Source organism: Heteronotia binoei, chromosome 21 (assembly GCF_032191835.1).
Source record: "Heteronotia binoei isolate CCM8104 ecotype False Entrance Well chromosome 21, APGP_CSIRO_Hbin_v1, whole genome shotgun sequence".
Taxonomy (NCBI): Eukaryota; Metazoa; Chordata; class Lepidosauria; order Squamata; family Gekkonidae; genus Heteronotia; species Heteronotia binoei.
In genome coordinates this window covers 72,988,677-73,007,244 of record NC_083243.1, presented here as the reverse complement: position 1 = coordinate 73,007,244, position 18,568 = coordinate 72,988,677, and the positions used below count along the sequence as shown (strand labels likewise).

Sequence of the window (18,568 nt, the reverse complement as noted above, 5' to 3'; positions counted from 1 at the left end):
GAGAAACCACCAGAGGGCTGGAGGCACCACTTTCTCTTTTTAACACCACCCCCTCTCATTAACCAGCCCAGGTCCCATACTCTCTTCCCTCAACTGGGGTTGGTGGGAGAAAACTTGTGTTAAATAAACAACAATTTTTAAAGTACGCTGTGTTAATTTTATGTGCCAACAGTAATAAACAGTTGAAATATTAGGAAGAAAAAAAATCAAATGTGGTCTAAATGTTATATTCAAACACATATAAAGTCTTGTGACAATTATTTTTATTGGAGTAATAATTTGTAAAAAGACAATACAACATGTACTTCATTTACATTATTTAAATTTTAAAACAATCCCAAAGGCCTTTAAAACTGCAGATACTGATTTTAGCAGTAAAAATCATGTATCTGAAGAAGGGTGTATGCGCATTAAATCTTACTCCCAGTTGGCCTTAGAGGTGCCACTTAGAGCTGCCTATTGCTTCAGACTAGCATGGCTGCCCACCTGATTTAAGTATATTCAAAAAACTATGTATGATATGCCATGCTTGTCCATTTCAACAGACTAACTCTTTTCCCAGGATGTCACAGGGCTACATCAGTTTCACTGTTAGCCTCCATAACACCTGCATTACTTTTTAATTTCTTATCAAACCAGTAAAGATAATATCCTTTTCACCAACTGAGGACAGCTGTATTCATGTTAGTAGTACCTTAGAATCTCGCTATTCTGCTGCAGACTCACACAGCTACTGTCTGAAATCTTGGAACATACATTAAATCAGCGGGGGGTGGGGAGGATCCATCTTTGGAGAGCACATGCAATAATTTTAATAAAAATAAAACACAGACAGTTCACAATTCTCCCCATACTAAGAAGCATTTATGAAACACCTGATCTTTTAAAATATAATGGCCGAAGTAGCTGAATGTACTTGCAACGAAGTGAAGAAAAAGTAAGCTGCCAAAAGTTAATATGGTTAGCAAATAATGAGCCACATTATACAATGTAGCAAAGAAAAATAGTCACGTTGCAACATATCCAATCTTGATTGTTTAAAACTGTGAAGTCTCCAACCAAGCAATATCAATTAGCAGACCAGAAGACTTCATAAAGAACATAAATCTTCCTCTGCCTAAATATTTTTCATGGTAAGCATCTTTAAGGGCATTTTGTTTTTCAATGCCCAAGGCAAATCCTTAACAGAACTTATTTTTGTAAAGCCTCCCTTACCTGACATTGGCATGCAGAAATTTTCACATTACCATAGCAACGTACCATGAGTAATAAAGGTATGTGTACATAGTTTTGAAAAGGATGTTTAAAGCTTAAGATACTAAGGTAAAATTTTGTATACTTTACAGTTTAACCAACTCAAGAGAAAAAAGCTTCCCAATTTAATTGATTCAGGGCAAAAAACTGTTTAAAACAGTAATATCATAAATAAAGTTATTAATAGGCTTAGAATGGGACAACTCTACATAGGATTGCACTGTTATTTTTTTCCCTCTAAAGGAAGTTCAGTTGCAGGAACAGCATATGCCAGACTATTGTTATATAGTAGTTAAAGGTCTCTATTTCAGTATTACACTTTTTGAGCTCATCTTATTTTCTACTGAATGCATAGTGCTCAAAAAATCTTAAATCTGTATGCATTTACTAACAGCATCTGCTTTGCTTAAACACTGAAGTCAAATATTAATGCCTTAATAATACAACAAAACTGAGTATCATTCAGCTATATAAGCACTTTAAATACAGGCAATTTACCTGGGCCAAACAAGTCCTTAATTTGGGTGGAATTAAGTCTGACTGTTTTCAAGGCAGTCAGTGCATTCAACATTTTAATATTTTTGCATATCAGATCTTCAGTAGAAGGAATGGGAGATGTAAGAATTTTTTCTATTGGTAGCATGTTAAATCAACAAGAAGTAGTGTTGGGTTTATTGACAAGCTAAATAAACTATTTTTAGAGCCTCAGATTATAAAGGGATTTTAAATACAAAGAAATTACAAAAATTATGAAAGTACCATGGGGGACATGATAGAGCCTTTTAAACATGACATAAGTCTAGGGGCTCAACATGGCATTGGCAACAATTTTAAGATTACAGTATATAAATCATGAGTCATGCCAGTTTAAATACCTGCAACCCAACTATACAAGCTGCACATACTTTAAAAGGATAAAGACCAATACTCTTGTGAGATACATAATACTAATTCAGATCATAAAGTCCCCTTTTCCATATTGTGCGTGTATGTGGAAGGGGGATACAGAACATGGGGTGCTGCCAGATGTACCATTAGTGGCAACACAGCTCCGTCTCGCTGACGGATTAAATGTGTTCATTCAGACATCCACATCTGGCAATCGAGCGTCATTCAGGGTCATCCCGGCTTGCTACGCCTCAATGGCGCATTAATTTGACAGCACAGAAAGTCCGGTCCTTTTTTCAAAAAAGCTGCACAAGATCGGCTTTTTCCTGTTTGGACAGCTCACGCGCGATACTGCCTCTCACCTTTTTTTTAAAAAAAAAAAGCCCCAGCAGACATGCACATTGCCAGATCATCCAGGAATCTGAGGTGACGCTTCTGCTTCTCCAATCAACACAGGATCGGGGGGGGGGGGGAACGTTATCCCACTATTTAGAACAGGAAAAAAATCTCTTTTTTTCAATGTGGAGCATTTCTGGAAACTTCCCCCCCTCTGAAGTAACGTTTGATTTCCCACCTCCAAACAGTTGGGCGCATGTTCAATGGACCCCCCCTCCCAGAAATCACCACCTGATCACGCATACTCCAAGAAAAGAACGTGATAGTATTGGATGTCTGAACACTCAACAACAGAATGAGTCGCATTCTTGGATGCTCGTCTGAATGGCCCTGCATCGAATCAATATTCAGCTGTTCAAATTTGAGCGCTACACACACGCTTTTAATGTGATGTGTGACCGCACCCATGATGTAGGAAAAAACTACCCAACACAAATGTATCACCACCCTATAATACAAACCTGCAGAACACTGGCTTCCATTGTGCCTACAAATATATCTGGGGGGTGGGGGGGGAAGATTTGTGCAAGAAGTCCAGCATTCTGTGGGAACCCTAAAATCCATGACAGATCAGACAAAAGTCCCATCAAGTCCAGAATTCAGTTCACACACTGACCAATCATCTGCTAACTAGCTGATTGTAAGAAGCCCACAAACAGGAAGACTGCAGCAGCATTATCCTGCCTGCAACCCTGTATTATATTGGGCCAGTTATATAAGTTGATGTGACAAATACTTCCTATTGACTTCTTATGCCGTGCCAGAAGTCGACACGTAAACTATTTTTCATGTAAGTTTTAATTCTGAAAAATCAATGCCTTCCTGCCCTTATGTCATATCAGTTTGAACAAACTTGCTCCCTCCTCTTTGAGGCAATACTAACAATAACCTACACAGGTACATATTACTGTGTGTTTTGCATAAATTGTGCTTAGAGGATAGTTTGTATTACTTTTTCCTCTATCAGAAGAGAAACTCACTACAACAAGTCTTCCAAACTTGGGGTTACCATGTAGCATAAAGAGTTTCTACTGAAACCAGAGGAAATGCAGTCATGACACCATTTCTCAGGGATAAATGTGACAGATTCAATCATGAAGCTTTTAATAAGTACATCAAGTCACATTTTCCTGCCATTTCCTGAGGGACAGACACATTAACCACCACAGTCTCCTCCTTCTCGGTCCACAAGTTCCTCATTTTAACACCTCCCTATTGATGATAGTTCCTTACCATCTCCTGGTCATCACACCAAAGTGTTGTATATACTTTCCTCCGATAATATTATCTAGACACTAGCTTTTTAAAAATCTCATGTTCTTGGAGTGTCATTTGCATTAGGCACTATGTTTTGTATTCTGCTGGGTTAACGGGGCCAAACCAATTACTAGATCCCTTGTCAAATAGGCAATATAACATTATGAAATAGTGATCAGATTTTAAGGAGTGTAATGAGGCAGTCTTCTACATATTATTCAACCATGGTCTTGCTGAGGTGCAGGAAACACTGCTTTAAAATGGACGAACTATGCTCTTTGTAGAGCCTGAGTTACCAGGTTTGATTCCCCACTCCTCCACATGAAGCCAGCTGCTCTTAGTCACAGCTCTGAGCTCTCTCAGGCCACCAACACGTCTAACTCACCACACTAGTGGTGCATAACACTAAAGAATTAGAACTCTGGCTGTAAGACAATCCTTGGATCTCCTGGCTATATAACCCACACTGCCATACAGTTATTATTATTGCAAAAATACCTACATTAAAAAAAATATAACTAGGGTTTGTTAGAAAGAGGGAAAATAGGACTTTACTGAAGCGGAATGTTCTATGCTTCTTGGCTCAGGTCCTGGTTTCCTTCTACGTACATCCCCATTCATCCACTGTTGTCTTTTTTTCATGAACTTAAACTACTCTTTATTCATTAAAAATTGCAAATATTCTAGAGTGGGACTCCCAAAAGCAAAGTATTCTGCATACTAAACAGTCCAACTGCATTTAAACTGCAAAATCAATTTTTAAACTTTTTTCAGCAGGACTGCCTTCATAATCTAAAAAAGTAACAGGAAGTCAGCTATTATTCCGTTAAATGTCTGGTTAAGAACGCAAATTTTAATACCAGGGCAACCAAACAGTGAGGATTATATTATCTTATTCATAGTATTTTGGAAATTTTTCTACAATAATCATAGGGAGTTTTTTTTGTTGCTAAAGTGTAACCCTTTAATGATTTTTTTTTAAAGTGGAATCACTGTGAGAAGGTAAAAAATGTAGTTTCCAACATACAGACACTATATTTTAAATCCCATAAAGAGGGAGAGGAGACAATGGAGCATCAATTCTTTCTATTCACTATGGCAAGCTAAGAGCCCCACTGAAAGACTTCTACAGGAATCCCTACCATTAAAGCTTGCTACTTGGAATGCATCCAGTCGATCAACATTATTCTTGCAGCAATATTTGCAAAGATTCCTCTTAATGGATCATAAGGTTTTCAACAGTCTGCTTTGTTCAAACTAACCCCAAAACATTTGGAAGTTTTCCTACTTTTAATGTTAACACATGGTCAACATCTGTCTAACACATGACTTTCATGGTAACCTCAAAAATGCATTTTATTTCCTACATTTATATCCTGCCCATGTTCTAAGAATCACCAAACAGTCTATGTAAAGTTTCCCACAATTTTATCCCAACAAACTCATGGCAATAATAAGAAGAGATTGGCTTTATACCCCATCCTTCACTCAGAGCGACTTACAATCTCCTTTCCCTTCCCCTCCCCACACAACAGACACTGTGTGAGATAGATGGAACTTAGAGAGCTCTTTCGAGAACTGCTCTTGAGAGAAGACTGACCCAAGGTCGCACCAGCTAGCTTCATGTGGAAGAGTGGGTAATCAAACCCAGTTCTCCTAGACCTGAGTCCATGCTCTTAAACCACCACACCAAACTGGTTATCTGCTAAGATGCCCTGCAGATAAGATCGAATGAAGGATAATGACCAGTCCAGTCAGTAGAAGAACTTGGGTGGCTTAATGAGAAATTAAACTCAAGCCTACATGATTTAAGTATAATACTCTACCTTGCATTTGGCATTTTAGGGTATGCTCAAAATTGTACTTCTAAGTCTCAAGTTTAAAAATACTAAGTTCATAAGAATTTCAGGGATTGGAAAGTTAAATATAAAAAAATCTTACTGGTTTCTTCACAACAGTCACTATAGTATTTAGGAAAGCAGCTATAGATGAGTAGATGTAGACTTTCCAGCAAGTTTTCATATACTGCATCTGTATTTACTTAAAAATGTTGCACCCCAGTTTATAGCTCCAAAGTTGTTTTCTTAAGAGACATATTAAATACCCACAATTGACTATGCAGGCTTTCACAAAGACTTAGGGCTACTGCAGTAAACTGAAAGATGGCTACATCTGCAAGAAAATATGTGGACCAAATATTTTTTTTTAAACCTGATAGAGGTATAGAGAGAGTACTATCTACCAGCAAAGACAATGTGCCACCTGCTACAAACAACTACCATAGATTTAATATCCCCATTTTTTCTCTATGAGGACCCAAAATTACAAGGTTATTTGTCCCTCCATTTTATCCTTTAAACAACAATCATTAAGGTATGTTAGCCTGAATACAGGTGACTAGCCCAAGGTCACCCAGCAAGTTTCCAGGCATAGTGGGGCTACAAACTTGGGTTTTCCATGTCTAAGATGCTAACCTCTACACCAGGGGTCCCCAACCCCCAGTCCGCGGACTGGTACCGGTCTGCGGACTGTTGGCAACTGGACCATACAAGAGCTGATCTTCCCCTCTGTTTGCAAAGGAAAGCTGGAGCTGCCTGAGCAGGGTCAGGGGACCGCTATGTCACTTGCTTAGCATGCTCCTCACAAGCAGCATGCTATACAAGCTCTGGCCCTGGCTCCACTCAGGCTTCCTGCATCACAGGAAGCTTGAGAGGAATAAAGGGAGCTGTGATACTTGCGTAGCTTCCCCTGTTGCAGGAAACTGGAGAGTTAAGATCTGTTCCCCTTCCTCTCCCATCTCAGTTTGCAAAGGTATGCTGGAGCCCAATGGCCCTTAACATCTGTTTCCCTTCCTCTCCCATCCCCCCCACCCCCGCATCTCTGTTTGCAAGCGAAAGTTGGAGCACTCTCTTTCTGTGAGAGTTCACCCAGCACATTTTGTTTTATAGCCTGGGGAGTTTGAATTTAAACCTCCCAAATTGTATGCTCATACTGACCACTATACCTGGCTGTCTCTCTATTATTGTACTACATCTTAGGAGCTGTAGCTATTTTTCTGGGGAAGACTGTAAGTTTTGCAAACACACACTCAGTTTAGTTTTGTAGACTTCCCCACTCCAGGCAGAACCGGGGCATCAGCAACAAAGTATTAGAAGACTGTTAATGCTTTAAGTACATTTGTATTTAAAGTTAAAAAGTAAAAAAAAAAAGGTATATGTGTGGGGGAGAGAGTATTTGTGATTTTCCTAGAAATAAAGTGCACAATTGTATCATCCCGAAACCATCACTCCCCCACCCCAGTCCATGAAAAATCATCTTCCACAAAACCAGTCCCTGGTGTCAAAAAGGCTGGAGACCACTGCTCTATACCATGCTGGTTTTCAAAGTTGTAAAGATCATACTTACATTCATTTTACCTGTAAAATGTTGCCAAACTTGTGCCTGATAATGCACGAATGCAGCCCTTCTCCATTTGTTACAGAACTCCTTCCTCCCAGGCTGCTTTTCAGGCATTTTTTAAAAAAATCTGAAACTCTAAAAATCTCTTGCACAGAAGCATTATAAGTAGCACCGCCAGCACAACAGTGACAATAAAAGAGTCTGAAAATGTAATCCTGTGCTTGATTCACACTATTTGGTTATAACAGAACAAAGTGGATTTCAAGGCAGTTCAGGACAACCATTGAGAAGGATCCAGTACACATGAGAACCCACTGTGGCATCCATGCAGGATGGAATTTGAAGCACTGCACAACAAAAAGAGCACATGCCTTTTACAAGACCAGATCATCCTTTTCTTAAAAAAAAAAACCAGGTTTCAGATACGGCTTCCATGTTTAAAAATAAATTTCTTATGCAGCAGCATCAAAATGGGCAGGTCACTGAGTATTCAAATTCTTTCAGCACTGAAACCCTCATGCATTTTCCAAGTTACATAAGATGTACAATGGCATGTGGTCATTCCTACACAGCACAAACAAAGAACACTGGATAGTTTTCTTTTATTCAGAACTTCAGTTTGCCAAAATCTGAAAATTCACACATGCCCTGAACACTCCTCTATGTAAATTTCATTAATTTCAGATAACTGGGATAACACATTCTTAGAGACACGGCAACTGACCTTATAGTATTCCTTTTCAATCAAAGTAAGTGATCTTGCCTCACAGAAATCTTCACTTGCTCTTACCAGTCACCTCAAAGCTTATTTTTCATTGTTTTCTACTCTTTACGTTTTATGTTGTTTGTCAGATACCATTTCCCTTCTTGTTTTCTCCTAATGAGTTCTTCTGTTTGCAATTCCACATTTGTAATTCACTAGGTGAATCTCACTGTACACTATTGTGCTTATCACCCTGCATTAGTCACAGTAAAGTGGTTGCAATCATCAGGGCCAGATCAAGGGAGGCAGAGGGGGTGCTTGCCCCAGGCACTAAATTGGGTATGGAGTCCATTCTATTCTATGGGCCCATAACAGAGTGTCATTTTTCACCCCCCCCCCCCAAAAAAAACACACATGTAGATCTGGTCCTGACAATCATGTGTGTTTTACAGTGCAAATCTTAATGCAGAGTTACTCCAGTCTAGAGCTCATGGAAATCAGTAGGTGTTAACAGAAAAAGATTCTGCATGAACTCAATCATTTAAATGTGCTTAGACTTAACTATCTATAGGACTGCACTATGTGTCTCCTTTAACTACCTGACTTTCCACAAACAAAAAACAGAACGTAAATTCATAAAATTAAAAGAGTTTCAATTTTTTAAAACCCTGTATGTTGGCTGTTATGCATACAGACTGGCAAATGCTTTTATCTATAATTGATGCAAATGAAGCACCAGTATGCTTCATCTGACTCTACATAGCACATGCAATTTACATACATGGCATTAAAAGATGCACACATAGAAAAGAATAATAGAATCATAGAGTTGGAAGGGATTTCTATGGTCATCTAGTCCAACCCCCTGCACAATGCAGGAAACTCACAAACACCTCCCCTTGATCATATGAGAATCAATTATTCTAAACATATCAAATGAGAATCAATTATTCTACATGGTAGGGTTTATTCATGCATTTCATCTTAAACAGAGGATAAATGAAGACATTTGTGCAGATTTAATAAGGACATATTCCTATATAGCATCATCATCAATGAGTATTTATAGCACCACAGATTGGATTTTTCATCAAATGTACACTAAGTAACATTTTCATTTTTGTTACAACAATTAGTGGGAACATGCACTTAATAAGAAATATTGAGCAGTCAACAAATTCAAAATTAACTGTTCATTCTGCAGTGCTAAATTTATCTCTGTCCAAATATTAGGGCATGGCCCAGAAAGTAGCCCTGTGAGCAAACCACCAATATGTCTGAAGGCATCCTGCCATTAGACCCAGCGCAGACCTCAGGCTCCCACATTCCCTCTCCCATTTCTCTTAGGACAGACAGACAACATCATCTCTCTCTGCCTCTTGGTAACAGATCCTTCTAGCATGTTCCATAATGCAACCATAGGAAACAACCCTACATTAAAAGTAAAGGCAACATATCTTGGTTCACTAGCTGTCCACTATTCATAGTAAGGAGAGGAGCAAAGAACCCACCAGTCTCTCACCAATTAATTAGAATACGAAGGGCTAAGTAAAGTCTGAACAGGCTTAAAGTGTGAAAAAAGAGAAAAGATTTCACTTTCTCCCTAGTAATAAAACATTTTTAGAAATAATATCTGAGCTAAAATTATATTTAATATAAATGGAAATATAAGTGCTTTAACTTTATTTAAAGCAGCTCTATCTTTAGGTGGAATCTTATGTTCCCTGGAAACAGCGCAAGTCATAGGAGATCCAGGAAAAAACATCCTGCACACCAACATAAATTGCGGGTAGTCTCAGAGTTGAAGATGGTTTCTTAAACTCATTTGGATCTTGCACATAGTAAGGTTCTTTAGAGCTCAACAAGACATGGAAAGTCGGAATAACTGCCATTACTTCAATTAAACTAGAACCTAAAATAGTTACTTAGCAATAAAGGAGCCTTACAAAATGGTTCAAGTTAAGCTTAGAAGCAATAAAATCCAAAATCAATCTACATCAGGCAGATACACATTATAATAAATTTTAATTACTGGATTATCCACCTAAATAAATAAAACTGCAAAAAGTAGTTTGACCCCCTCAATCAAACAATTGTATGTACAATTGTCCAAACCTGGGGATATTAAAGAGGAGGAGGCAGGAGAAACATGCCAGGAGCACATCGAAGAAAACTGCAAATGTCTAATTATATGCATCTTAATATAATGCAGAACATTTAAAAAGCTATATCTGTTTTAATAGACTAAAAGGATAACACAGTCCATTGGTTTTCTGTTGTGCAAAGAAATTGTTTTAAAAACAGCAAAAATTGAGCTGCGTAAATGCATTAAAAAAACCCTACTTGTCTACCTTTCCAAAGAGGAAAACTAGAAAAAATATTGAAAATAAACTGTGACTTTTAAATGATTACACATGCAAAAGAAAAAGTAATACATGTCTCCCATTTAGACTGTGTCCAGTCAATAACTTCAGCTGCCAAGTGACAAATTTGGTGACAAATCGAATCCAGCATAGAATGCAAAGAGATGCACAAACTATTCATAATGACTGATGGCCACATTTCAGCAAAATGCTACATTTTAATCACAGATGGTACTAATAGCAATTGTATATTTCTTGCTATATTCACTTCATAAAAATTATCTAAGTAATTCCACACAGAATAGAGAATATTTCTTCATTATCAGACTGATAACATGCTTGAAGAGGGAATAGAAACTGCTACTAGAATATAGAAAGGTTTTCTAATGTTTTTTTAATTAAAAGGACCCATGTATGATGGTGGTTTAAAACATGAAAAAATCAAAAGATAATAATTTGAATACACAGGAACATCTTACATATTGTAACTAGATGTTGTAACTTTTTAAGATTACTGACAGTTGACAAATTTGCAGAAAGTTCATTAATGCCTAGTTCATTTATGTCCAAAAAGCATTACTTCTCCCACAATATTTATAAGCAGGAGGCCCAACAACATAGATTTTCAAAAACAAAGCACACTAACCAGAAAGCAAATTTAGTCTGCTTTTGCAACTAATTGACAGAATATTTTCATACTGACTGATTCAACAACATTAAATTATAGGAAAACTGGTCCCTCTCCTTAAAAAAATACATTACTTATGTTATGAATATTTTCTTGACTGAAAGACAAAAGTGACAAGCAAAAAGCTGCAAAACTGCACAACAGCGCAAAATGTCTATACCTTTTCAAACCGTAGGGTAACCCATTCCAATAACCCCTTTATTGCTTTACCAAGATATGTTTTATAAATACTGGGCTCTAATGTGCCCAATTACAAAAATGAAACTAGCAACTGAGAAATTTTATATTTAACTAATGTGTCTCAATCTTCATTCAAGAAGCACTACTGTTCATACATTGGCCAGCAAGATGGTGTTTCTTCATGTATCCTGACACAAGCCTGTCTTTCTTCGAAGAACCAGTCTAATCTGAAAGTTGCTTCATGTAGACACAGTGTATTGCACTGTGAATGGCCAGCCAGGTATTTTATGAATGGAGTAGATCACGTGCTTCCAGCACTTCCCCAGCCGATATTTCCCACATAACAGTGTAAACAAGCTCGGAACAGCGTTTTTCGGTACAATAATCTAGAAAAACCAAGCCCTTGAACCTTCTGTACTCTCCAGTCCATTGAACAAAATTCCTTCTCCTGGCAAGGCAGGTCCGCCCGAATGTCAAATGCAGTGAAGGTTTAATTATTTTTTTATGAATGAAGACTGTGGTATGCAAATTAGAGCGATTCACAAAAAAGAAAATATGGCGGCTGTTTCTTTCTCAGTTCCATGGGTACTGCAGCAGTTCACCTACCAACTAGCTCAGTGTATCACTTTGTACTTTTTATACTGCCTTTCAGATTTATCCGTTACATTATGTGATCCTGGCTTAGGAAGGAAGATTTTCTTGTAAATGAAGCTTGATTTTTTAAAAATGCATTTAAAGGAATTAAGGTTTTATTTGAAGGAAGAGATACAAGTGACAAGTGTCCCCTTCCCCACCCAACCAGGATTTGGTCTTTAACATGCAAGTTAATTCACCGGAGACCATTAAAAATAATGGTTGTATGCTAATTCCACCTTAATACTGCTTTCTTAGTATGAGTTAGTCACAACTATAGCAAACTATGTCCGAGCAAGTGACTAATTTGCAACTCATTCTGCAGAAAAGAATAACCTCTGACAGGGCAGGATGCAAGTGTCACTGGAAACAATATTTTTCATTTAGAAGAAATCACAGATTTTCTCAAGACTAGTACACTTCAAAAATATCACATATGTGATATCACAATAGTCCAGGAGGACTCCATTTTCACAGTTATTTTGAAGACTGTAGATGTAAAAATGTACGGCCCCCTGTGGATTTCATCCAAGCTAAGCACATTAAAATACTAAAATCTTCTCTTCACTCCCTGCACCACTTTAGAAGAAATCTTAACAAATCATTAAAAAATTAAGCTTTGGGGGAAGGTTTAACACAGTATTTACACTGACTCATCCAATTAAAATTCAGGAGCAGTTTCCTATAGGATGAAGCTCCCCTACGCTATTTTTATATGAAACATACAAATGAAAAGATTTTATGATTTCTTCAGAATGTAGCATATTAAAGGAACCAAGGATAGGGCACGTTGGGGTTTTTCAACGCCCGAAGACACTGCTGAACAACTCGCTCCCCCCCACCCCCATGTTGGACCTGCAGTGTCCATTCACACTCCCTCGTCCAAACTGATATTCATGAAAGAGAATGCCTTCTGCATGTTCACCTATGTAGCAAGAGACTAAACACAGATGCAGGTAAGCGAAAGATCCGAGAGACCAAAAGCAGGGCAATTAACGGGAGGGGGGGGGGAGGTGACCAAAGGCAAAGGAACGCAAGTCTGTCCAGCCCCACACACCCGAGAGGGAAAGCGAACTTACTCGTTGTTAGAATTCGCCGTCTCTTCGCTCATTTTTTCCTCACCGTGATCCGAGATGGAGATGGAGTAGCACCGACGCAGCCAGGGCGCAGCAGGAGCTCACCAGAAACCTCACCATTGTTAAACCCCAGATCTGCCCCCACTCCACACCCTTCCGCCAGAACGGCCTTGATCCTCGGGGTGCCCCAAAAGAAGCAGTTTTCCTCTCCCCCCTCCCCCGGCACGAAGAGATCTTGTTGATCCAAGAGTTAAACTGATTCTTTCTTGGTGGCGCCGGCAATAATCGCAGCAGCACCCCCGGTCTTCTCTTTGGCTGCTGGCGATTAGGAGAGCCTTTCAGCTGCAGCCCAGCTCCGCGGTAGTGTCCTTGTGCTGCAGCTGCACCAAGAGCCCCACATCTCTCGCTGCAGCAGCAACAGCTCACAGTGGCCTTCACCTCCTCTCCTTTCCCTTCCCCCCCTCCCCTCAGCAAGTTCTCCCCCTTTCCACGCTCCGGGGCAGGAAGGAAAAGAACAGCAACAGAAATTCCTCCAGACACCAGCAGTCCACAAATGCGAAAGGGGGGGGGGGGCGCGCAAAGGAAACAAAAACCAAAAAAAAAAAAAAAAATGCTCGCCCGCCCCCAGAAGCAAGCAGCAGCCGCACGGAGAGGAGGGGGAACTAATTCAGCTGCAGGCGGAGAGGAAGAGGGAGGAGGGAAGGTGAAAAAGAGAAGGAGGAAGGGGGAGCTTTCAAGCAGCCCGGAGGTTAGAAGGGGGAGGGTGGATGCGTCACAGCTAGTGGCGGAGGAAAAACAAGCCAAGAGGACAAGTAGGCAGAAGTTGACCCCCCTCCCCTTCTCCAGAGACGGCGAGTTCAGTAACAGCACCCCATCCCCGCCAGGCGCAGCCACAACCCGCAGCGCCTCTCCCTATCGACTCCCCAGTGCAGGAAAATTGGGCGGAAGTGTTGACTTCAAGCTCCTTCCGCCGCTAACTCTCCGAGGAAAAAGGAAGGAAAGGAGACCCGGGCGGCGATGCCAGATTAGCAGTTTGGATCCTTGTCCCAAACCTTCAAGTTTCTATACTGAACTCTCGTGTGCGGGCGGGGGGAACCTCCCTCCCCGCCCCCCTCTCACACAGCCGCACTCTTAAGCCGCTTCACTTCAAGGAAGAACCTCGGAGGAACACGGCAGCTTCGTTCCTGGCCCGGATTTTCTTTCCCTACTGAGTTTAGAAGCATATTTACATGTGAACTAGCTCAGGGGGCTAAACGGCTGTCTGCCGTTCCCACCCCCCACCCCATCTCAGGGATTCCCTTTCGTTTGCAGTGTAAACCATCTTCAGTTATGGCACCAACAGTTATAGTACAGAGAAAACTATTGCCCCCTCGCCGCCATCCAGCACACTTTCTTCTCCCCCTGGTGCTATTGCGAGAGGTTCTTTGGCCGTACAAGGAGGTGCAACAGCCATAATATTTGGAGCCAAAGTTACAGGAACTCTGAATTGTATTGCCTCGCGGGAATGCAACGAGTTACATGCTTTAAGGAGGCCTTTAATTTTTCTAAAGGGTACCAGGATTCTCACGTCTGGCAACAGGCAACCGAAGGGGGGTGGGGGCGGACTTATCTCTCCTCACTTTCCCCCAAAGCCTGAATTCCCGCCATGGAAACTCGTTCTGTGAAAATAGTTCCCAGCCTTCTCCGCACTCTTGCTGATTCCCAGAGAGTTGAGAGAGCCATACACGCGCACCACGACCGCGGAGGGATATTGTGGATTGCTCTGCAAGCTCTCACACGCTCGCGCACATGCAAGCCTCCCTCCTTTTTGTGTGTGTGAGACAGAGATTGAGAGTTTCAAGAGAGTGGTTGCTTCCCAGTGGTGTACGGCTGCTTTCCCAAGGGAGACGGGCTGCTTCTGTCTGGGCTGCTTAAACATGTACCTTGTTCTTCCTCAGGCTTGCAAAGTTTTCTCTTTTTGCTGCTGCTCCCCCCTCCTCCCCCAAGGGATGGCTTGGATCTTTTAAGTGCCCTGGGGGCATGAGGCATGCAAGTCTGCTGCCTACGCACTCTGCCTTGTAGAACCTCACATCCTGGAATCCACAGGCGGGCAGTTTAAAAGAGGGCGGACCCCTTTAATGTATACAGCCCGAAGTTAACACGATGGTAGCAATCTGAAGAATGCTTTGGTCCTGGTAGAATCAACGTTGAATTTCTGATGGATAAACTAACTCTAGTCGTGGATCAGGCATTCATTCATAATTTTCCGGCAGTTTGTTCAATTCAGCATATTTGTCAGTCGCTTCCCTCCACCTGCAGTTATTAAGCGTTCTTTTCTCAGTTATAGGGATGCCTTTGAATGCTGATAATAGACAGTGCCTTGGGTAATGCAAATTGTTTTAAAAAGTTTGTGGTGAGATCTGAAATACTTCACAGAAGCGCTGTCTTTAAAAAAAACCTCACCGGTCTACTGGAACTCAGACATGGCAACGGGGGTGGGAGTGGGATTCAGTGCCAGTATTTAGCGTTTTAAATCTCCAGGTGGGGCCTGGAGATCTAGAATTACAACTGATCTTCAGACTACAGAGATGAGTTCTTCTGAAGCAAATGGCAGCTTTGGAGGGTGAATTCTATGGCATTATACCTCACTGAGGTCTTTCCATCAGCTCTCCTGTCCCCAAACTCTGTCCTCAAATCTCCAGGAATTTCCCAAACTGGATTTGGCAACCCCACTGTTGGTTGCTCTGAGATCCAGTGCATATTTACTCAGAAGCATGCCCAGCTTTATTCAACTGGGCTTACTCCTAGTTAAGTATATAGAATTGCAGCCTTAGTTTTCTCCAGGGATCTCAACAGCAGCAGGACTTCTAACATGGTGGCAAGAAAGAGATTGACAGTTGATTTCTTAAGATGCTGTGAATATTTCCCTCATGTTGCAGTACACTACAGTCCTAAATTCTACTTCCATTCAGGAGTAGGTCCTAATGAATTCAATGGGAGGTAATCCCTTTTAGGATAGGATTGCATCTCAAATTCTGCTTTCTTTAGGAAATACAAAGCATGCCCCCAGTTGGTCACATTTATAAACCTAATTCAAAGCTCATTTGGAATTCTTTTTATTGTTTTATCTTTGTGATGTCACTTGATAGCCATCATTAGTATTTATATCAATCATTACACATTTTCTTACATTTGGGGGTCCTGAAATTTTGTCATTAGGAATTTGTGAGACTCTCCTCTGACATTTCCTTTGATGTTTTCACTATCTACAGAGAATGCCACCATTTGTTTGCAGGGGCTTTCAGGTATGAAAAGGGAAACCTGCACACACCAGCATAGTTTGCCAACTTTGCTGCCACATACACCCAGACAACACAATCACTGGCCCTAACTGCATTAACGACACTGTCTCAGGCTCATTCACTTGTTCATCTTCCAACATTATATATGCCATTAAATGCCAACAATGCCCTTCAGTTCTCTACATAGGGCAAACAGGACAAACCCTCCGCCAAAGGATAAATAGACACATATCTGACATCAGGAATTACAGGACTGAGAAACCTGTGGGGGGACACTTTAACCTTCCAAAGCATTCAATGGGTGACCTCAAAGTAGCTGTTTTACTGCAAAGGAACTTCAAGAACAGAATGGAGAGAGAAATTGCAGAATTACAAATTATTATGAAACTTGGAACAAACACCTCCCCAGGACTGAACAGGAATATTGTTTTTTTTATCTCATTACAGATGCTAAACTCACTCTCACTGAGTATAGTTATACATCCACAGTATTCCAATGTGTTTCTCTTTTAGAATAGTGTATCAGAATAATTTTTTGTATTGACATACTCAAAATAGGGATATTGTCTGTTTATCTCATTACATATACTTTACCCATTTTCACTATATTTTATTGTATTCTTTTTTTTCCTATAGCAAACTAGATTGATGTTTACATGTTAAAAAGTAAATTAGGTGGACAAGAACCTCATTATCCAAAGTATTTCTCTTTTAGCTATATTGACACACTCAAACAGGGATATTGGTTGTTTATCCCATTACATATCTTGAACCCATCTCCCATTATATTTTAATGTATTTTCCTCCTAATGACAAACTATATGTATGTTGCATGTTAAAAGGTAAATTAGTTGGATGGGAAAACTTCTGAGATAGAAATTCCTTCCTTTTGGCCCAGGTTTATAACAATAGTGTCATTAACAAACACTCTTACATTTTGACATACTACTGTTTTGTTGCTTTCGCATGCTCATGCTACTCAGATCAAAGGTTTGCTCAATTTGTTAATTTTACTGTTCTGTCATTGGATCTTATATTTGTACCATTTTTACATTCTAAACCACTGCCTACCAGATAATTTTACTATTCTGTCCTTGGATGTTAAATCTTTACCATTTTACATTCTGAGCCATTGCCTACCAGCTATGTGTGGCTCTGCTCACTATGCCGGATTCCTCGTCTGATGAAGTGTGCTTAGAGCACACGAAAGCTTACGTTCTGAATAAAACTGTTGGTCTTAAAGGTGCTATTGACTCCTATTTTGTTCTATTACTTCAGACCAACACGGCTGCCTACTTGGATTTATCTGCACCCCCATGTTACACAGAGATCACCCAGCTTCATTCATTTTGATGGATTTAAGCATGCCTAACTTCAGAAGATCTGAATGTGCATCTATGAACTGTATGCGATGTGGTTGAAGCATGTGACAGAGAAATATTAAATTTGAAAGGAAGGAGGAGGAATTAAATAACACCTCCCTAATCCTGTTTGGGATTTCAGAATGTAAATTCATATATATGATAGAAAACTTTGATGGAGGCGCAATGGTCTAACTTGACCAAAAAATAGAGACACATCTCTTTAAAACTGTCATTAAATTAGCATAGTTTTGTTTCCCCACTTTAACTCAAGCAATATACACAAAAACCACTGCATAAGTAACAAAATACTGAAGTATAATTAAATGGAATAACAATGCACAATATAATATAACGTAAGAATCACAGTGATAAGTAATATGCAAATATATATGACAATATAGAATGATTTAACAAGACAAATCCAAGAAGTCCATCACAAAAGAATCAAGAAGATCCTTGTAATATCATTGGCAGTGGCAAGCAACTAGTTTTCTGCTTGTTTCAAACACTGCGTTTTCATCAGAGCCAAGACATGCAGAATACATTTGAATCTGGAACCAGTGCCTCCAAAGGGCTGTAGCTTTCACAAAGTTAAATGTCTTGTTTGTATGTTTTTTATTTTGTTTTAACTGATTATATATATATATATATATATATATATATATATAGAGAGAGAGAGAGAGAGAGAGAGAGAGAGAGAGAGAGTTTGTTTTAACTTATATATATACACATGCTTGCGTGCCAGCGCACACACACACATTTTCAAAGTGGTTTTACAGAGTACCTATCAACAAGGCTTCACTTGTCTGATGAATGATATATGGACATGAGGAGAGAATGACAAAGCCCAATGTCATATGCCTTTATATATGGGATCAGAATTTCCTGTCCATGGTGGTGTGCCATTGGAATGCTGGAACTGTGGAACGGAAGGAGGTGAGAACCAGGTCTTTGAAGCTGCCCATGGACTATAGTGGGAATGTGTTGCTAACTTCTGCCCTGTAATGTTATACTGTCTGCAGAATAAACCCAGAGTGACTGTAGGATTCTTCCTATGCACTCCACCAACACAACTGAATTATTATT

The 18,568-nt window shown here is 39.9% G+C and overlaps 1 protein-coding gene across 1 annotated transcript in view; it reads right to left on the bottom strand.

Annotated features, from left to right (window-relative positions):
* SPRED1 (sprouty related EVH1 domain containing 1) overlaps positions 1-13,655 on the bottom strand; it is a 164,127-nt gene extending 150,472 nt beyond the window's left edge. The window contains exon 1 of the mRNA XM_060261095.1: positions 12,841-13,655. Within this exon, the coding sequence (XP_060117078.1) occupies positions 12,841-12,872 (32 nt within the window). The 5' untranslated portion in view covers positions 12,873-13,655. The remainder of the gene's footprint in view (positions 1-12,840) is intronic.
* Positions 13,656-18,568: the final 4,913 nt, after the last annotated feature.